Source organism: Somniosus microcephalus, chromosome 2 (assembly GCF_052327205.1).
Source record: "Somniosus microcephalus isolate GS21.2 chromosome 2, FLI_Smic_1.0, whole genome shotgun sequence".
Classification (NCBI taxonomy): Eukaryota; Metazoa; Chordata; class Chondrichthyes; order Squaliformes; family Somniosidae; genus Somniosus; species Somniosus microcephalus.
In genome coordinates this window covers 79,077,864-79,100,359 of record NC_140988.1, presented here as the reverse complement: position 1 = coordinate 79,100,359, position 22,496 = coordinate 79,077,864, and the positions used below count along the sequence as shown (strand labels likewise).

General features: G+C 47.5%; 1 protein-coding gene across 1 annotated transcript in view; it reads right to left on the bottom strand.

Moving 5' to 3' along the window:
- rxfp1 (relaxin family peptide receptor 1) overlaps positions 1-1,074 on the bottom strand; it is a 182,136-nt gene extending 181,062 nt beyond the window's left edge. Inside the window, exon 1 of the mRNA XM_085963923.1 lies at positions 1,065-1,074. Within this exon, the coding sequence (XP_085820049.1) occupies positions 1,065-1,074 (10 nt within the window). The remainder of the gene's footprint in view (positions 1-1,064) is intronic.
- Between the last annotated feature and the right edge of the window lie 21,422 nt (positions 1,075-22,496).

Genomic DNA, 22,496 nt, shown 5'->3' with positions numbered 1-22,496 from the left:
TCCATCTGGGTATTTTCATCTTGGATTTTTCTTTGTCCCGTTCCATACCTATTTTAAATCTAATTATATTATGATCACTAAAACAATAGCAAAATACTGCAGATGCTGGAAATCTGAAATAACAACAGAAAATGCTGGAAATACTCAGCAGGCCAGGCAGCTTCCGTGGAGAGAGAAACAGAGTTAACGTTTCAGGTCTGCGACCCCCCAGACCTGAAATGTTAACTCTGTTTCTCTCTCCACGGATGCTGCCTGGCCTGCTGAGTATTTCCAGCATTTTCTGTTGTTATTTTATATTATGATCACTATTAACCAGATGTTCTCCCAATGAAACACACTCCACTTGCCCTACTTCAATCCCCAGAACTAGACCCAGCATGGTTTCCTTCCTCATTGTCTAGAAACATACTGATTAAGGAAGTTCTCCGGTACACATTTTAGAAATTCTTCACCCTCTTTGTCCTTTACTCTGGTTCCCCCCAGTCTATATTAGGGTAATTGAAGTCCCCTACTATTATTTTTACATTTCTCTGGAATTTGCCTACAGATTTGCTCTTCTATCTCCTTCTCACTATTTGGGGGGGTCTATAAAAATGTCCAGCAATGTAACAGCTGTTTCTGCTCCTTAACTCTAACCAAATAGATTGTCTTTGAACCCTCTAGTACATTGTCTCTCTGTAGAACTGTAATATTATCCTTGATCAATACTGCCACCCCACCTTCTGTCTTTTTTCCTTTCCTATCCCTCCTGAATACATTGTAGCCAGGAATGTTCAATTCTCATTGCTGCCCATGTTTAAGCCAGGTGTCCATTATAGTCACTATATCATAACCCCATGTGGCAACTTGCGCCTGTAGCTCGCCAAACTTATTTGTAACTTTTTTTCCTCCATCTAATTCCTGCTCTTTCTACACTATTCTTTGTTCTGTTGCTGTTGTCACTCTTAGTTTTCTATGCACCTTGTCTCTCCTTTCTGCTGCTGCGTCTTGGTGCCCCTTTGCCTGCCAACATTAATTCACCCACATTAATTTCAGAGAAAATGTCATCAGATAGGCAAACATACCCGTGGTCATCTCCGGTTCTTCTTTTGTCTTTTGAGGAACTCATGGGTAGAAACTTCAGACATTTTACGGGCATAAAGCACAGCAATTCAATAGTGGGGTGGCCTGCGTCCAATCTATGCAGGCATTGGTCCACCTTTAAATTCATGGGGCACGTTTTTTAGGTGTCCTAGGCAGACTTCTAAAACAAGCGTTAAGCACCTTGAATATGTTAATGAAGGGCCTAACGTCTGTTGAAGGACCCCTTTGCAAAATTAGTGATCAAAATTGAGTCAGCTTTTTATTATTAATTCAGACATTGCATTTATCTTTGGAAGATTTGTTACTATGTCAACTTGGATAATACATGCTTGTGGATCTATGCGAAACAACAATGATGTAGCAATTTCAGATTGCTTCATCCAACCTCAAGACTGTAAACTTCACTTTTTATTCGAATGCCAAGAATCAGAGGGTAGAGTCTCTGCTTTGGACGCAAATTGGCGATCCGGGCGCAAATTGTACCCAAAATTTCACCTGTTTTGGGAAATGTTATTTTTCCTCGAGTTTCCGCCCAAACGCATCTGCATATCACTGAACGTAAAATCTGCCATGACAGAACGCAATTGGGCAGCGTTTTAAAACGTCATTAAAAAAAATATAAGCTTTAAAAAACGTTCCTTGATATATTTAAGAGTGATAACTTGGTGCAGTTTGATTAACACAGTTGAAAATGGGTTTATCATGAAAAAATAAGCATTTTTAATCACAGTGTCAATCCACCACCTGTGAAGAACCCGATTCTAAATTACTGAAAATTACTTCTAAAAAATATACAGAACCATTTGCTAGTTATATTGGGGTACGGCAGTCAGTTTCTTAGTAAATTAAAACAAAAATTCAAAAGCTTTTAAAATGTGCCTATTTGTGTCCTTGCGCCAAAAAGATCCCTCCCCGAAGACCCGCAATCAGGCACAATTAGCAGAGACTCCCAATGGTGATTCATTTGATCTGGGGGCGTGGCCCATTTTGTGGGCGTGGCTGGCTTCTAGCGCAATGCTTTTTAAACCAACACAAAAGATCGCGGTAATCCGATTTGCGCTGGATGTAATTTGCGCTTAATATTCCACGATGTTTTGCGCTGGTTTTACCGGTTCTGGGCGAATTGCACTGAAATAAACAGTGCACCGCGCAGAAACTCTGGGCCCAGATGTTTATTCCTATGAGGCTGCATATTCCCCTCCATATTAAGGATTGGACTGAGACATCAACACAAAAACCAAGCACTCTCCCCATGCCCACTAGACTTCTAAATAATAAAAAGTTTTCTTAATTCAGAAAGGGACTGGATAAATATTCTCCAGCGCTAACAGGAAATAAGTGTACCCCACCGCCCACCTCACTGGACACAAATGCAAAATTTGAGGGGTGAATTTCTGCACAGGCTTTCCCACTCATCCGCTGTAACTTTGCCAGAAGATCCATGGAAATGCCATTTTTCAATGTTTTCTGCAGCTTTTCCATTGAAGCTGCAGTAGACAAATGGGAGAACCCCTGCCGAAATTCAACCCCTTGCTTTTAATTTGGCAAATATTTTTTGATGGCTTGCCAATCACTTTGCTTGCATCAAAACATTGAAAACCAATCTCTTCAATTGTGCCATTGCACTCACCCCACCAAAATTCTTCCTTTTCCCGTTCGAAGTTGACTTTTCCACCTTGTAAAGTGCTCTGAGGCACTCGTTCATGTGAAAAACACAGGATAATTGCAAGTTTTAGTTGACTGGAATGTCTGTCATTACTACAACCTGACCATTTACAACTCCTAACTGGAAACCAGCACAGATCTGTAAGTTTAAACATTGATGGGTGAAATATGAGCTAGCTGATGGTGCTGCGGTGAACAGAGAAAACCTAAAGGTAGCAACATATCTTATTGTGATTGTTTATGAACTGTAAATATGTGTAAAATATTCACATGGGTACATTAGATGATGAAAACATAGAAAGTTATATAGAAGTTTGAGATTTTCTGCCAGCCAAGGAAGAATATTATATAGTACGATAGCAAAATACTGCAGATGCTGGAAATCCGAAATAACAACAGAAAATGCTGGAAAAACTCAGCAGGCCAGGCAACATCCGTGGAGAGAAAATAGAGTTGATGTTTCCGAAACGTCAACTCTATTTTCTCTCCACGGATGTTGCCTGGCCTGCTGAGTTTTTCCAGCATTTTCTGTTGTTACTAAGAATATTATATATGAGACATGTGGATTCTGAGGGGGGAGGGTGAACAGCTAGAGGTCCTGGTCCATATCAGTACCAACGACATAGGTAGAAAGAGGGATGAGGTCCTGCAGGCAGATTTTAGGGAGCTAGGATAGAGATTAAAAAGCAGGACCTCAAAGGTAGTAATCTCCAGATTACTCACGGTGCCACGCAGTAGTAAGTATAGAAATAGGAGGATAGAGCAGATGAATGAGTGGCTGGAGAGATGGTGCAGAAGGGAGGGCTTTAGATTCATGGGACATTGGGACTGGTTCTGGGGGTGGAGTGACCTGTATATACAAGAAGGTCTCAGACAGGTTTACAGTGCATGTGTGTAAATGCATGAAGCATGGCAAATAAGGTTGATGAGCTGCAGTCACAAATAGCCACATGGGAATATGATGTTGTGCTGATAACGGAGACTTGGGGGGTGGTTTTGCCAATGGGAGCGCGTTGGAGGTGGGACTGCTGCTTGCTGGGTTTTAGTCCCGCCTCCATCGACTTGTGGCCAACCCACGCTATTTTCCCTTGATTGACCATGTTAAGCCCGCCCAGTGGGCTTAGCAGGCCAATTAAGGGGAAGCTGGTTACAGAGAACGTCAGCGTATGACGTTTCATCTGTCAAAAATTTTTGGCAGATGAATTGTCATCGTTTGACAGCTTTGAGAAGCTGTCAGACACTGACATTCCCTGTTGTTTGGTGAGTTCTTCTACTCAAGGCTCACCAAACCTCTTTTGTGACCAGAAAGCAGATGGCTGTTGCATTGGAGAATGCAGCAGCCATTCTGTCATCTCTGCCATTGAGATGCCGGAGCCTCCGCATCCCCAATGATTGAAGCCTGCAAGGTAAGGAAACTTTTTCTATCACTTTTCACTCACCTCACATAATTACCTCTCCACACTTGCACCCATCACTCACCTCCACAGCGCATTTTTGGACCCCTCCGACCCCAGCAGACCCACTGCTCGCCTCGGTGATCCTGGCGGAGTTTCCCGACATCGGGAAGCCCGCACCTCTGCTGGAAAAATGGGGATAATCCTCTTAACTGCCTGTTAACTACCTGTTAACAGGCAGTTAAGTGGCTGTAATCCCCTTCCCGCCTCCAGGAGATGGGACCCGGAGCGGGTCGGGTACCCGCCTCCTGGGAAGATGGCATGGAGGCAGGTTGGGGGTGGGATGGGTACCCGCCCCCAGATTCTGCCATTTTCCCAGCAGTCCCACCTCCCCAGGGCTGGCAAAATCGCCCCCTTGGCTCCAGCAAGGGCAGGATTGAAATTTAAATATTCTGGATATAAGGGGCGCGATTTTCCCAATGGAGGAGGTTTTCGGTTTGGTGGGATCCAAACCCGCCTCCACTGAGAGGTGGGAAAAATTTGCAATTTTCCCCTAATTGGCCAGTTGATTTCAGAGGTGTGGGTTACCCTAGGCCAATTAATGTTTTGGGACCTGAAACTCACCTCTGCTGACGTCACTTATCCAGCTTCATTTAAGGGCTGCTTGCTGCCTTGGCTCATTCCACTGGTTTTTGGTCGATGCTGCACCACCTCCAAGCTGTTATCTCCTTGAAGAATAGCCAGTTCCAAGGCAAGGGCCTCCCCGATGTTCTCGGATGAGGTGCTGGGTATGCTGGTTGAGGGGACAAGAGCTAGCAGGGAGGTGCTCTTCTCCTCATCTGGGAGGAAGAGGCCTCCCAAAGAAACCAAGGCTGTGTGGGTCCAGCTGGCAAGGGATAAAAACTCCAGATCTGTGTGCAGATTGGGTGATTGTTTCTCTTTATTGATGAAATGCCATCCTTGTGGGAATGTATTAAAATTAGGTGATGGCAAACTGTTGGCGTGATGGCATCTGTTATTTCAGCTTAGGCAGCTCCACATTGCGGCCTCCGCGACACTTGCATGGTCAGAGTGAAAGGAGGCCAGAGAGTCATGTCCATTGTCTATCATGTGTTAAGAAGGAGCCAAGCACATGTGCCAACATGGGCAACCTATGCAAATCTGGCCAGGATGAGTGCATTCCTTGCACGATGGGCTTCCATGCGCTGGCACCTTCTGACCTGTGCAGCATCAGGTGGGTGAGCAGGAGGTTGGAGCTCCTGCTGCTGTTGCTGCTGAGCTGCCTGGTTCTGCTGCTGCTGTGGCTGCTCCTCATCCGAATCTGAGGTCCATGGTGAAAGGAAATAAATGGTTCCCATGCTGCTGGCAGATACCTCCGTTGGGGAAGTGCTCAGTCCCCCGGGCAGGGAGAAGGTCTTCGAAGGAGGTCCCACAGTTGAGAGATAGAAGCTGCAGCACCTTCGACTTTGGTAGACCTGCTAAAAGTGCTGAAAGACCTTTGGAACAAAAGTTCTGCCACCTGCAACTGCTCCCTGAGGAAAGCTCCATTTTAATGGTGGAGCTGCAGCTGTGAGGAGGCCACCCACTTGTCAACCTGCCAGGATTAGCTGGCGAGGTTTAGGAGGGTCGTGCAACACACTGAAAATGTGGTAAAATAACGAAGGCCTGTCAAAATAGGATTAGGTTATAGTCCAACAGTTTTATTTGAAATCACAACCTTTCGGAGCGCTGCTCCTTCGTCAGGTGGACTCCACCTGACGAAGGAGCAGCGCTCCGAAAGCTTGTGATTTCAAATAAAACTGTTGGACTATAACCTGGTGTTGTGTGACTTCTTACATTTGTCCACCCCAGTCCAACACCGGCATCTCCACACCAAAATAGGATTACAGAGGCCCTTAACTACTATTTAAGAGTCTTAACTACCTCTCCCGACTGATGGAGGCGGGACCAAATCGCACCCATCAAATCAACCTCCGGCAAAATAGCATGGAGGCGGGTTGGAGGCGGGTTCTGAACCTGCCCTCACTTTTTTTGCCATTTTGCCAACTGTCCCGCCTCCAAACCCGCCTCCTCGGGGCTGGGAAAATCGCCCCCAAGGTGTTCAAGAAAGATAGGGAAGGAAAGAAAGGAGGTGGAGTGGCAGTATTGGTTAAGGAGAATGTTATAGTGCTGGAGAGAAAGGATGTCCTGGAGGGGTTAAGGAAAGAATCTATTTGGTTAGAGTTAAGAAAAAATAGAGGTGCCATTACACTACTAGGTGTATTCTATAGGCCACCATCTAGTGGGGAAGATACAGAGGAGCAAATTTGCAGGGAAATTACAGACAGAGAGGTGCAAGAACTATAGAGTAATAATAATGGAGGACTTCAATTATCCTAATATAGACTGGGATAATAATAGTGTAAAGGGCAGAGATTGGGAAGAATTTCTTAAGTATTTTTTTGATCAGTATGTTTTTGACCCAACGAGGAAGGAGGCATTGCTGGATCTGGTACTGGGGAATTAGGTGGGTCAAGTGGAGCAAGTGTCAGTCAGGGAACATTTAGGGAACAGTGATCATAGTATCATAAGGTTTAGATTAGCAATGGAAAAGGACAGGAGCAATCTAGAGTAAAAATACTTAATTGGGGAAGGCAAATTTCAGTGGGTTGAGAATGGATCTGGCCCGGGTAAATTGGAATCAAAGATTGGCAGGCAAAACTGTAATCAAACAATGGGCTGCCTTTAAAGAGGAGATGGTTCAAGTACAGTTGAGGTACATTCCCACGAGGGAGAATGGTAGGGCAACTAAAACCAGAGCTCCCTGGACGACGAAAGAGATAGAGAGTAAGATGAAGCAGAAAAAGGGCACATATGACAGATGTCAGATTGAGAATACAAGTGAGAATCTAGCTGAATATAGAGGGCAGGATTTTAATTCAGGAGTCGGGTGGGAGGCGGGACTACAACTTTCGGGATTGTAGTCCCACCTCCATCGAGATGCGGCCAATCCACGCGATTTTAACTTGATTGACCTTGTTGAGCCCGTCCAGCGGGCTCAGCAGGCCAATTAAGGGCCAACGGGCAACAGGTGATGTCACAGACTGAAATTTCATCTGTCAAGAGGTTTTGACAGATGAAATATCAGCATTTCACAGCTGTTTGAAGCTGTCAAACACTGACAGTCTTACTTCTAACCTGAGTCCTTCTCCACAGACTCAGTTAGAAATCTCTCCTGCACACAATGCTGCAGGCTGTCACTTTTGACAGTTCGCAGCCATTCTGCTTTCTGTGCTGGTGAGATGAGGGACTCCCGAGACCTAAAGGAAGGAAGGCTGAAAAGGTAAGAAAAGGTATGTAAAACTTATTTAATCACTTTAGACACACCAAACACACTTACCTTTGCACTCATGCACACATCACTCACCTGAACATCTCGACCCCTCCAAGTCCTTCAACCCGACGGCCTGCCTTCTCTAACTTGGTGTGGTTTGGAGCCGTCGGGAATCCCACACTTCAACTTTAAAAATAGGGATTAGGCTAAAAACTGCCTGTTAACTGGCAGTTAATTGGCACTAATCCCTTCCCGCCTCTTTGAAACTGGCATGGAGTCGGGTTTGGGTGCGGGATGGGGTTGGGACCCCTGATTTCGGGATTTTAACCCCCCCCCGCCACGCCTCCAATCCTGACTCCACGGCCCAATGAAAATCCTGCCCAGAAAGTTCAGAGGGGAAGTGAGAAATAAAATAAGAGGGGCAACGAGAGAGTATGAGAATAGATTGGCAGCTAACATAAAAGGGAATCCAAAAGTCTTCTATAGTCATATAAATAATAAATGGGTAGTAAGAGGGGTGGGGCCGATTAGGGAGCAAAAAGGAGACCTACGCATGGAGGCAGAGGGCATGGCTGGGGTAATAAATGAATACTTTGCATCTGTCATCACCAAGGAAGAAGATGCTGCCAAAATCATAGTGAAAGAGGAGGTAGTGGAGTTACTGGATGAGATAAAAATTGATAAAGAGGAGGTAGTAGAAAGGCTGCCTGAACTTAAAGTTGATAAGTCACCAGGACCGGATGGGATGCATCCTAGGATGCTGAGGGAAGTTAAGGAGGAAATCGTGGAGGTGCTCGCCATAATCTTCCAATCATCCTTAGATATGGGGGTGGTGCCAGAGGACTGGAGAATTGCAAATGTTACACCCTTGTTCAAAAAACAGTGCAAGGATAAACCCAGCAACTACAGGCCAGTCAGTTTAACCTCGGTAGTGGGGAAGCTTTTGGAAATGATAATCAGGGACAAAATTAACAGTCACTTGGACATGTGTGGATTAATTAAGGAAAGCCAGCACAGATTTGTTAAAGGCAAATTGTGTTCAACTAACTTGATCGAGGTTTTTGATGAAGTAACAGAGAGGGTTGATGAGGGTGATGCGGTTGATGTGGTGTATATGGACTTCCAAGAGGTGTTTGATAAAGTGCCACATAATAGGCTTACCAGCAAAGTTGAAGCCCATAGAATAAAAGTGACAGTAGTAGCATGGATACGAAATTGGCTAAATGACAGGGAACAGAGAGCAGTGGTGAATGGTTGTTTTTCGGACTGGAGGAAGGTATACAGTGTTGTTCCCCAGGAGTCGGTACTACGACCACTGCTTTTCTTGATATATATTAAATGACTTGGACTTGGGAGTACAGGACACAATTTCAAAATTTGCTGATGGCACTAAACTTGGAGGTATAGTGAACAGTGAGGAGGATAGTGATAGACTTTAAGAAGACATAGACAAGCTGGTAAAATGGGCGGACATGTGGCAGGTGAAATTTAACACAGAAAAGTGCGAAGTGATACATTTTAGTAGGAAGGAGGAGGAGAGGCAATATAAATTAAAGGGTACAATTCTAAAGGTGGTGCATGAACAGCGAGACCTGGGGGTATATGTGCACAAATCGTTGAAGGTGGCAGAGCAGGTTGTGAAAGCAGCTAAAAAAGCAAACGGGATACTGGGCTTCATAAATAGAGGCTATGGGCTGGATTTTGCCAGGCTGGAGGAGGAGGGAATGGAGGCGTGTGGGGTGTTAAAATTGCAAAAAGTGGTGGGTGGGCCCGACCCCACCTCCATCCGGCCTCCAAACAATTTTCCCAAATGCGTGGTTTCTGATCCCGTCTCCATCCCACCTCCAAGAGGCGGGATAGGCCCTTAAGGCCCTTAACAACCACTAAATTGCCTCTATAATCCCATATTGAGAGGCCTTTCCGATTTTAACATGTTTCCCACGTGATTCACGTCTCCTCTGAAACACGACAGTGAAACCTGGCGGGAGCACAATTGGATTGCTGACTATCAGCTGCAGCTCCACCATTAAATAGGAGATTTGATCAGTCATCATTTGCAGGTGGCAGGACTTTGTTGTCTCAGGTCTGGGGGAACTTTTAGCAGGCATAACCATAGCTGTGGAAGTTTGGAGCCTGACACCCATCTCCAGTGTGACCTCCTGGGAAACCTCTCTCGTCACCTTGACTGAGCGCTTCCTCAACTGAGGCATCTATCAGAAGCATGGGAACCATTAATTTCCTTTCCTCCTGGACATCAGATAGGGACGAAGACCAGCCGCACCAGCAGCAGAACCATGAACAACAGCAGCACCAACAGCAGCGGCAACAACAGGAGCGCCAAGCTGCTGCTCACCCACCTGAAGCTGCACAGGCCAGAAGGCGCCAGACCATGGAAGCCCGTTGGCACAGGAGATACCCCCCAAACAGGGTCTACAGACAGAGGATCAGCTACCTCAACATGAGTGAGCAGCAGTGCCAAAGACAGCTCCGAGTTTCGCGAGAGGTAGTGGATGACATCTGCGCAATGGTGCAGCAAGCCCTGGAGCCCAGAGGAGCAGGTGGACACCCCTTACCAGTGGCTGTCAAAGTCACCACCGCACTCAACTTTTTTGCTTCAGGCTCATTCCAGGGATCAGCAGCAGACATCAGTGGCATCTCCCAGGCGGCCGCACACACTTGCATCATGCAGGTAACCGATGTCCTCTTTGCCATCGCGCACAATCACATCCATTTCTCCAAAGATCAAGCAAGTGTCACGGCGCGTGCAGTTGTATTAGCTAATCTGGCAGGCTTTCCAAGGGTGCAGGGCATCGTTGACTGCACACATGTGGCCCTTAAGGCACCCCATCATAATCCAGGTATTTTTGTCAACCGCAAGGGCTTCCACTCCCTCAACGTGCAGCTGGTGTGTGACCACAAGAAGGAAATTTTGCATGTTTGTGCCAAGTACCCTGGCAGTTGCCATGACTCCTTCATACTGCGCCAGTCTAATGTGCCTCTGCTCTTCAGTCCAGCAGACCAACTTAACGGATGGCTACTTGGAGACAAGGGCTATCCCCTGAAGACGTGGCTAATGACACCGTTGAGGAGCCCATCCAACGAAGCTGAGGAGAGCTACAACTGCAGCCACATTTCCACCAGATCCACAATCGAGCAAACCATTGGCATGCTGAAGATGTGCTTCAGATGCCTGGATAGGTCAGGTGGAGCCCTTCAGTACTCAGCAGCCAGGGTCTCCAGAATCGTCGTGGTTTGCTGTGCACTTCACAACATGGCACAGCATCATGGCTTGCAGATTCCTGAGGACCAAGTGGCTCCTCACATATCCTCCTCAGATGAGGAGGAGGAGTAGAAGGAGGAGGAGGAGGAGAGTGAAAACGAACATCTTGCAGAAGCCCATCAACCAGCGGCAGCAGAACATTGCTGCCTGGGATGCAAGGAATGCACTCATCTTGGCCAGATTTGCTTAGCCTAGCCAATCAAGCACTTTTGCCTCGCAGCTTCTTACCAGAGCATCGACAATGGCCAAGAACCAGTGGATTCCTAGCACTCTGACCACCATACTGACAATTGCAAGTAATCCTAAGCCCTCAATGTAGAAGTCCCATTTGTGAAATGACACACGCCACAACTGCAACAGTTGCCATCTAAATTTTTATTTACAATAACCAACTGATGGCATTTAAAAAATAAACACAACATTTCACCCAAGTGACTACCCTTGTGCAGTATCTTTCTCTTACGCGTGCTCCTACGTGGTGCTTCCCCTATGGCTTCAGCAGATGTGAAGGCCCCTTGCTCACTTTCTTGCTGCTCCTGTCTCGACACCTTTGGCGGATGTCCTCTGGGGTTGTGAACCTGTGAGGGCTCGGCAACAGTCTGCTGCTCCTGCGGCTGTGCAGGGGTTGAGACGCCGATCTCAGTTGGGTGGGGACTCTGGTGGGGCTCTGACCGAGGACTTGGCAGTGGCATGGAAGTGTGAGCGCTTGGAGAGGAGCCCCCACTTCCTTGTTCTCTGCCACCAACATCCCTCTCATGGGTCAGGTCCAGCTCAGCGCTTGCAAGTGGCTTGAGAGCACCTTGCTGCATATCAGGGGGGCCATGGGGACCAGTATCTGCACTGGCAGTCCTACTCAGAAGGACTTCCATGAAGGTCTGGTTTCTCTGTTCAATAGCTGATCATCGCTCCTCCAGAGATGTCAGTCTCCTCTGAACACTCATCATGTTTTCTACACTCTGGCGACTTAGCTCCTCCATGGCCGTAGCCATCCTCTCGTCTACTGTAGCCATCCTTTCCACAGAGGTTGCCATCCTTTCCGTGGTGCTGCGTTATTGCGCCAGTGACTCCACAAAGGCTCTGCTCATGTTCGCGATGGACTCCTCCATTCACTCCACACTCACAGCGACCCTGGAGACAAAACCTGCCAGAGACTCCTGCACCTGTTCCTGGAATTCCAGCACCGCTGTTCTTCTAGATGGACCCAGAGGCAGAGGGTCGACATGCAGCTGAGCTGAGCTGGGAGAGTCCTGCGCCCTCCAACTAGGACTCTCCGCTGCTGTCCCTGTCTCCACAATCTGCTGATGCTCACTTGTGAGCTGTGATACACCAGGTGACAACACTACTCTATCTCGTGATTGTCCCACCGAGGTGTGAGTGTCTGCACTGGTGCTGGGTTTGCTGAACTCTGCTGACGCTGCGCCCTCAGAGTTTGAAGCTTCCTCTGAGGAGTCTGGAGGCTTAGGCTGTTCCTCCTGGATAGTGGGGACGGGTGCTTGCAATGGTCCTGTGGGGGAGTAAAGGAAAGAGTCAGAGATGTGAGGCCAAAGTTACATGCACATTGCATATTGCAGGTGATCATAAGTCCATCTGTTAGAGCTTCAGAATCATTATCAGCGACTCATGCAATGTCAATGAGAGAGATGAAAAACTATTCTTTCACCAGCTTTCTCTGATGCACCCGTCTGTCTGTCCCCCACTTGCACATCGTCCTCGAGTCCCACGATCTCCAGGACCGCCTCCTCCCAAGGGGGGTGGCCCTCCTCCTGTCCTCGCTCTTTCCCTCTTATTGTGAGCTCTCTTTTCCTGCAATGAGGGAGACAAGTGGAGTTTGAGTGAGACTGAAGGAGTGAGTGTAGAGAATCCATATCATTGATGGTTAGAAGGAGACAAAGATGGAGTGAATTGGCAAGACCAAGGGCCTTCCCTGTGTTTTGTAAGTTGTTTCCATAGCATCACAGTGATAGGGAGTGTGAGGGCTGCATAGTCAAATTGCTAGGTGAATGTGACCATAGAGAGGGAATAGGTAAGGGTGCATAGATGTCAGTGTCAAGTGGGATGTGGAGGAAGAGGTTGCTAAAGCTGCGTGCTGGTGAGGAGAGGCAATGGGGATCAGATTGAGGGTGATGGGAAAGTCATACTCACTTTTCCAGTGCGCAGAAGGTCATGAAACCTCTTCCTGCACTGAAGCCAGGTTCTGCGGATCATCGACAACGAGTTGACCTCCTGGGCCACCTGTATCCACACAGCCTTTGTCTGCTGAAGAAGGGAAGAGCACCTCCTTACTAGCTCTTGCTCCCTCCACCAAAGCTTGCAGGGCGTCGTCATCAAATCTGGGAGCAGACTTAGGTCTCCCGCTGCTCATTCTGCCTCCAGGTCCCTCTCACTGCAAAGGCCAAAAGGTTGCCAGACTGCAGAAGAAGCAAGGCTTCTTGCAGACCTTAAATGCAGCAGCAATGATGACGTCATCGGAGGCGAGTTTCAGACTGAAAAAACTAATTGGGCCATGGGTTCCCACACACTGGAACTCAATTGCCCAATTATGTGAAAATCGCATCAATCTCCCACATCGATTTGGAATTGGGTGGATAACACGAAAAGTGGATGACACGACCCCAGCCCGCCCCATGACAAAATCCAGCCCATAGAGTACAAAAGCAAGGAAGTTATGATGAACCTTTACAAAACACTGGTTCGGCCGCAACTGGAGTATTGTGTCCAATTCTGGGCCCCGCACTTTAGGAAGGATGTGAAGGCCTTAGAGAGGGTGCAGAAAAGATTTAGGTGAATGATTCCAGGGATGAGGGACTTCAGTGGATAGATTGAAGAAGTTGGGGTTGTTCTCCTTAGAGCAAAGAAGGTTAAGAGGAGATTTGATAGGGGTATTAAAAATCATGAGGGGTCTAGACAGAGTAGATAGAGAGAAACTGTTCCCATTGGCGGAAGGGTCGAGAACCAGAGGGCACAGATTTAAAGTGATTGGCAAATGATCTAAAGGCGACATGAGGAAAAATATTTTTATGCAGCGAGTGGTTAGGATCTGGAATGCACTGCCTGAAAGGGTGGTGGAGGCAGACTCAATCATGGCTTTCAAAAGGGAATTGGATAAGTACCTGAAGGGGAAAAGATTTGCAGGGCTATGGGGAAAGGGCGGGGGAGTGAGACTAGCTGAAGTGCTCTTGCAGAGAGCCGGCACGGGCTCGACAGGCCAAATGGCCTCCTTCTGTGCTGTAACCATACTATGATTCTAAAAAAATTCAAGAGGGGGAGCTGATTGATTACTCTGTTACAGTGTAGAAGAACTTTATGGACTTTGAAACAATGAAAGAATCACTGATTCCTGAATTTTGTTTGGAATCAGAGTCATCTATGTACGTGCGTGTGAGAGCCAGACCTCAAGATTTGGTTAAGAACTGCTGAAGTTTAATGGTCTCAGAAGAAGCAGCTCAGTATTGGTGAAACTCTCCACACAGTTAGGCAAAAAATAAAGACTTGTATTGATATAGCACTCCATCATGTCTCTGAGAAATGTCTCAGAGCTTCACACAAATCACTATTTGAAGTGGAGTCACTGTTCGTCTATAGGCAAACACAGCAGTCAATTTGTACAAATCTCAGTTCCTGCAAACAGCAAATGAAATCAATGGCCAATTGATTTGTTTTTAGCTGAGGGAGTAAGAGAGTAAGAAGCGTAAATTAACTGGTTGGAAATATAGTGAACAGAAGCCCAAGATGGTTCAAGGTAAATTGACTGCCAGTTTTGTCAAAACGAACACCCCTTAAGATAAGAATCAATGTCCAGCAATCAGACTGACATGTAACAATGTAAACAAATGTGGTTTAAAAATTATTAGCTGGCAAGTTTGAGAGAAAAGAAATAGCTGCAACTCATCGAGGCAACTGAACATAAGAACATAAGAAATAGGAGCAGGAGTAGGCCATACGGCCCCTCGAGCCTGCTCCGCCATTCAATAAGATCATGGCTGATCTGATCTTGGCCTCAACTCCACTTTCCCGCCCGCTCCCCAAAGCTGAACACGACAAGGATTACATACACCAATTGAAGCAATGGAGAATGTAGAAACAAATATTCCCAAAAATATAGGGTCAACAGCAATATGGATATTAAGGCCCCGATTTTACATTTGTGACGCGCTGGGAGTGGGGATGGACTGATAGCGCACGGGAAACCTGGGGGTAAGTTCAGCGCATCGGTCAGTGGCTTTTTAACTCAGCCGCCTCATTAGCATTTTACTTCCAGGTTTCCCGTCCAATCAGCGGCAGCAGGTGTGATGTGGCCCCGCATGATGCAATCTCAGCTCCAGTATTTAAAGGGACAATCCAAATAAGCAAGTTGGAGTTTGGAGTTGGGAAGAAGAGACAAGGAAGTAAGAGAATGGAGTCCACACGGGCAAAGGCTGCACCCCATTTCACTGACACCTCCCTGGATGTGCTGCTGGGGGCTGTGCGGAGTCGGAGAGAGATACTCTTCCCTAGCAACGGGAGGAAGAAGCCTGCTGCTGAGACCAAGAAGGCGTGGTTGGAGGTATTGGAGGAGGTCAGCAGTAGGAGTGTGGTGCCACGCTCCTAGATTCAATGCAGAAAGTGGTTTAATGACCTAAGCAGGTCAGGTCAGGATAGATGAGTGCAGGATAGATGGCACAGTCACCTACATCCTGCTGTGCGTATCATTCCACCGCCTCATTCTGCCTCCTCAAGCCCACTCCATCACATCACTCTTCACACCCACTTAGTTTGCAGGTGCAACCTTCTCTTTCTATCCACTTCCTCACATCCCCATCTATCCATCCACCACTTGTGCTCACCTCATCTTTATGCAATTTCATGCCTCTCCCTCATAGTCACCCTCACCAAATGCACGCCATCCATCAGGTGAACACATGCCATTACACTCACTCATAAGTCTGTTCGTTCCCTCCTTGCAGGAGAAAAGAGCACAGATCACCAGGGGGAGGGAGAGAACTGGAGGGGGCCTCCGCAGATCACGCAGCTCAATACTGCAGAGGAGGCGGCGCTAGGAGTAACTGGGGTTATGGTGTCCCTGCTGTCAGAAATGGGGAGCACCCAGCTACTTGGTGACACAATTAAATAAAAGCCACCCAACAACAACAAAACAACTTGTATTTATATAGCGCGTTTAACGTAGTAAAATGTCCCAAGGTGCTTCACAGGAGCGTTATCAAACAAAATTTGACACCGAGCCACATAAGGAGATATTGGGGCAGATTACCAAAAGCTTTGTCAAAGTGGTAGGTTTAAAGGAGCGTCTTAAAGGAGGAGAGAGAGGTAGAGTGGCGGAGGGGTTTAGGGAGGAAAGTTAGAGTTTAGGGTCTTGGCAGCTGAAGGCATGGCCACCAATAGTGGAGCGATTAAAATCGGGGATGCTCAAGAGGCCACAATTGGAGGAATGCAGATATCTCCCGGGGTTGTAAGGCTGGAGGAGATTACAGAGATAGGGGTGAGGCAATGGAGGGATTTGAAAACAAGGATGAGAATTTTGAAAATGAGGCGCTGCTTAACCGGGAGCCAATGTAGGTCAGCGAGCACAGGGGTGATGGGTGAATGGGGCGAGTTAGGACATGGGCAGCTGAGTTTTGGATGACCTCAAGTTTACGTAGGGTAGAACGTGGGAGGCCAGCCAGGAGTGCATTGGAATAGTCAAGTCTAGAGGTAACAAAGGCATGGATGAGGGTTTCAGCAGCGGATGAGCTGAGGCAGGGGCGGAGTCGGGCGATGTTACGGAGGTGGAAATAGGCGGTCTTAATGATGGTGCGGGTATGTGGTCAGAAGCTTATCTCAAATATGACATCAAGGTCTGCGAACAGTCCGATTCAGCCTCAGACTGTTGCCAGGAGAGGGATGGAGTTTGTGACTAGGAAATGGGGTTTGTGGCAAGAATGTCTTCCCAATATTTAGATGGAGGAAATTTCTGCTCATCCAGTGCTGAATGTCGGACAAGCAGCGTGACAACTTAAGAGACAGTGAATGGGTTGAGAGAGGTGGTGGTGATGTAGAGCTGGGTGTTGTCAGCATACATGTGGAAACTGATGCTGTGTTTTCGAATGATATCGCTGAGGGGCAGCATGTAGATGAGGGCTAGGAGGGGGCCAAGGAAAGATCCTGGGGGACACCAGAGGAAATGGTGCAGGAGCGGGAAGAGAATCCATTGCAGGTGTTTCTTTGACTACGACTGGATAGATAAGAATGGAACCAAATGTTTGCAATCCCACCCAGCTGGACGGTGGTGGAGAGGCATTGGAGGAGGATGGTGTGGTCAAAGGCTGTAGACAGGTCGAGAAGGACGAGGAAGGATAGTTTATCTTTATCACATTCACATAGGATTTCATTTGTGACTTTGATAAGAGCCATTTTGGTACTGTGGTCGGGGCGGAAATGCCAAGTGATACGGCATTCAGTCATGTTGACTTGGTTTTAGCAGCGATTGAAATATGATCATCTTCACAATAACTTGCAACATTCTTACCTTGCCACGACTAATTCATGTCTATTATCTATCACAGGGCCTTCACATGTGCAGCAGGAGTCGGTGGACGTGGCGGGCGACGAGTCCGTGTCGGAGGGTGCAGCCCTCTCCAAGCTCTGCTCAGCTGGATACAGATGCTCCAAAACCCAAAGGACATTGGCCAAGAGCATCTCAGCAGTCAGCGCAGGGATCTGAGCGGCCTGTCTCTACCTCTGCTGAAGCCACACAGATTGCACTGCGTAGGAGTAGCAGAAAAAGGAAGAGTGAGGCTTTGTAGTTGCACAAGAGTATGGGCGTCTTTGAAAATGTTATTTTGATAAGGTTTGGTTCTTTATTTAGCTCACATAAATGTTATTCTCTTGCATCACTTTCCTTTCTTGTCCATTCTTGGGTGCTGGGTGGTAAGTGGCCCTCTAACTTGTTTAACGATGAATGTGAAGACATGAATTGATGGGGACCAATGATGGGATGTTCAAAGGCTGGTTCATTGGTTGCAGGGCTACTTTGTGTCAGTGGCATTGCGGGCGGGGTGGGGGGGGGGGGGCTGTGGTGGTGAGCGGGCAGAGTGGCCTTTGCATTTTCTGGTGACATGGGTCCACTGGTGCAACTTAAGTGAACCTTGCATTAATAAGGGCAAACCTGACATCCCGGGCAGCAACATGAGCAGCTGGGAGTGCATTGCCCTCATCACCCTCCTCCTCCTCTTCCTCTTCTTCCTCCTTCCCCTCTGAATCATCCGAGGAGGATCTGAGCTCTTCGTCTTGTTCCACCTGCAGGTCCAAACCTTGCTACTGCGCAATGCTGTGCAGAGCTCAGCAAACCACAGCCGTTCTGGAGACCCTGCCTGGTTCATATTGAAGGGCACCTCCACATCTGTCGAGGCACCTGAAGCGAATCTTCAGCATGCCGATGACCTGTTCAATCACACATCTGGTGGTGATATGGCATTCACTGTAGCGCTGTTGGGCTCCAGTGTTGAGGTTTCTGATGGGTGTCATGAGCCAAGTTTGCAGTGGGTAGCCCTTGTTGCCTAGCAGCCACCCCTTAATCTGCTTCCAAGTGCGAAGAGATCAGGGAGCTTGGACTACCGCAGGACAAAAGCAGCATGGCAGTTGCCCGGGAATCTTGCGTACAATGTTCGCTTTAAGCTGTGTGGTTGCGCAGCACTGTGGAGGTCCCACGCAGCCGGTGAGCCGGCTTTTGAATAGAAAAACTGCACATGCATGGAATTTTAATGGCCTGCGCAGCCTGTAAAAGGGGCCACGCATCCCCCCAAAAAATTAGTTAACATTGCTTGCAGACCTGCATAAACATCTTTTTATGGTTGCATACCAGCTAGACATTGATGGACTGGATGCCTTGCGGTTGACGAATGCTCCTGGTTGTTCTGGGGGGCTCCCAGACTGTCACATGTGTGCAGTCGATGGCACCCTGTACCTGTGGGGAAACCAGCCAGATGCGCAAAGCCAAGTGCCCGCTCATTCTGACTGACATCATTGGAGGCAAAATTGACATCATTGCCGGTCCTGGCAAACAAGCCATCTGTGACTTGTCCAATGCATTTGTGGGCAGCCGATTGAGAGAGCCTGGATATGTCTGCTGCAGAGCTCTGGAAGGAGCTGGAAACAAAAATATTGAGGGCAATGATAACTTTGACAGTCACTGGAAATGTGTGGCCACCAGGTCAAGCAGGCCTTCTTCTAGGAGGCTGCAGATGTCTGCCACCACCTGATGTGACATCATGAGCCTCCTGAGACACTGCTGTTCAGACATGTCAAGGAAACTCAGCCCCTGCCTGTAGATCCTGTTCCATGGGTAGTACCTCCTGCAAGCTGTACCCCTCTGCCGCTCCCCTCTCTCCTGTGCAGCTACAGGTCTGTGACCAGCAGGCTGCGGGTGCTGTTGCTGGTCATCTTGGCCCTCTTCTGAGGTCCAATCTAAGGCAGCATAAACGACGCCCATGCTGATGTGATGGAGCAAACCTCCAAAGTATAGAAAGTAACATCTGAATTGTACAAAATAGCCTCTCTGCCAAAGTATTGTGAACAAACTCTTTCCCACTAGCAGGTTAGAAAGCAGCTGTGAGTGCTGAGTATTTATTGGCATCTTTCCCTGGGATTGTTTCAACCCCCTCAATTGTCACTGTGTACTCACCTTGCTTTCACTGGCGAGTTTCAGGAAGCCCGGGAAACCCATGGACCCTTAAACATTTTTGTGTCAATATTGCTCGAATTGAGCGATTAATCTTTCTTCTTCTTCTCCTTCTTCTTAGGCAGTCCCTCGGAACCGAGGATGACTTGCTTTTACATTAAAAATGAGTTCTCAGGTGACTGATGAGTCCAATGCGGGACCTACAGTCTTTGTCACAGGTGGGGCAGACAGTGGTTGAAGGGGCGGGTGGGTGGGGTGCTTGGGTTGACGTGCGCTCCTTATATGTTAATAAACAACCCGCCTCTCCCGAGGGGGTTGCGCACAGGCAGTGAAATGTGGAAGTTGGCGGGTTGGAGTCAGTTCTCGACACGGTCAATTTCGGCAGTTTTAACCCCCCACCCGGCCCGCACCCAAACCCACTCACTCCTGCACATTAAATTTCAGCCCTAAGTTTCAGTTAGATTGTGGAGTTACATGCAATCTATTTCCTCTCAAAGAATATACAAATCTCATGGGAAATCTATACAGTTTACTTCAAAGGAGTAAAACTAAGCTAAAATTGCAAAAAGGACTTGTGATGTATCCAATAAACAAAAGGTCAGAGATAGGGTTTTAACATTGTATCCTGGATTCTCCAACCCGCAATTCCATGGAGTGTAGCTCCTCCCAGGAGCATGGAACCTCTCCTATACAGAAGCCTTAATTTGCCCTTGTCAACACAATCAGTAGCACTTAGAGCCATAGAAGTTTACATAAGAGGCTATTTGGCCCATCATGTTGCAATGGACAGAGGCCTCACCATGGACTTGGAAGAGAAGCAGCTGCAAGCCATGTGTGATCAGCAGCACAGTAGCCAATAGAAAGACTGTGCACGAGAGTCTTATTGACAATTTATTCCAGTGAGCTCTGAGACATAGCACAATTAATTTCTCTTGGGCACATTTACAGGTATGGAACTGCTATTTGCTGTAACTGTTTAGTTTGTGTTTACTTTTCAGGGCAAATTTGCTGATCCTGTGCTTTCAGTGGGAAGTCACTTTCGATGGGAACGTGCATCAGAGAATCAGCGCTACAATATTGCAGTCCTACCTCAGCTTTGCGTTTTGAGTGCAACTCTCCACTGGGAGCACAAGATTGGTGAATTTGCGACAACTGATACTTTCTTTTCTGTACGGTAAAAGAATGGCAGACTGCAAGATATAATAAAATGAATTCATTTTTAAAAATTGGACAGTAATACGAATACTGATGATGTATTTGACGTGTCTTGCTGATGCATTGGATTCTTTTGCTTTCTGAATTTCCCCACGCTATTTCTGGATGTGTTCTACCGCGTGCTCTCCTAATTAAATGGTGGGTGGCTGCACAGCCAACTAATGAACTACAGGAGGTACAGAAGACCCTCTATCTGTAGCTAAGAGACACACTGGTGATCCTGCATCAGTTGCAGCTGCATTCTTTGTTGGAGTCGCTGTGGCCTCATTGCTTTCCGAGACAGTGTCTACTTTCACTTACGTGGAGCTAACTGATGCCACAGAAGTGTCACTGACAGGAGTGCCAACTGGCTGTGCCATGATACTCCATACATGTCACTGCTGGAAGGCCTCTCAATATGTACACTGACCTGTCTGAGCACAGAAAAGTAGGGGCTAAAAATTGAGTAGTGCCCCATTTGGGGCACTAACTTCGTCGGGGCGCTACTTTTAGTGCCCCAGAAAAATTAGCGCCTCCCGCGCTGGAACTTGAGTGGTCGCGCCTCAAGAGGGAAGCGGGGCGCTGCGAGTCAATATTGCAGTGATACGTGCCGTGGTATTGCAGGCCTTCCTCCCCTTCTTAAAGGGGAGGGGCCTTGAGCAGCGCGACCTGGGGCCCAGCTGGGCCCCCGGGGATCGGGAGTGCTGGCAAAAGAGCCCGGCACTCAAGAAAAGTGCCGGGCTCTTGGAGTGCAGCTGGCACTCCGTGGGGCGAGGGGGAGGGTGTTCAGGAGGCAGGTGCTGGCAGGCAGCCAGCAACAAAAATGGCCACCCCACACCTCGCCTTTAAATTGCGCCTCCCCCGCCGCAGGTAGGCCCCCCCGACCCCGTCGGATATAGTGTCTGGCGGTAAGTCAGGGGGTGCTCCTGAAGATCGCGGCTGCGGCACGAGCGGGGCGCTGCACACGCGATGATGTCATTGTAATGATATCAGCAAATAGTGATGGTATTTGCCTGTTTGATTATTATGCCTTACCAGCATATTTGCCTGTTTGATTATTTATGCCTTACCAGCAGAGGGCATGTGAGAGAGGCAGTTTAGTTTTAGTTTCGTTTTAGATGGATCTCTAAGATGGTGTCTCCTGTAAAACTGTTAACATGCTTGAAGACACTTTAGATTAAAAGACATTCTCTTTCATGAATGTGTCGTCATTGAACCCACATACAAATCGATACATGGTGTCAGAAGTGATTGAAAGAGATGAAGAGGAAAAATCTGAAGTTAGCAACTCGATGAGACAGTGAACGGAGTCGTGGCAAGTAAGCTACCCAGCGAAATCAGCTCTCCACATATTAGTAAGCCAAAAGAGAACATCGTTACTTACCTTTGGAGAATAGCTAACGAAGTGAAAAATGGAAGGATTACACCCACCGGCGAAGCTTCAGTTGACAGGTAATGTGGCTGAAAGTTGGAGGAGGTTCAAACAATGTTTGGAGTTGTATTTAGCAGCAATCGGAGCTGACGAGAAAAGTGATAAAATGAAAGCGTCAGTGTTCTTACATGTCGTGGGTGATGAAGCGCTGGAGGTGTATAATAACTTCACATTCACTGCTGATGGAGACAAAATGAAGTTGGATAAAATAATGGAACAGTTTGAGGCCTACTGCATAACTAAACGTAACGTGACGTTTGAGAGGCACAGATTTTTCACATGTGTACAGAAAACGGGAGAGACTATTGATCAGTATGTGACTGAACTGAGAAACAGAAGCAAAACGTGTGAATTTGGGGGACTGACAGACTCGCTGATAAAAGACAGACTGGTGTGTGGTATTCCAGATAATGGTCTAAGGGAAAGACTGCTAAGAGAGCAAAATCTAGACCTGGGAAAAGCCATAGCACTGTGTAGGGCTA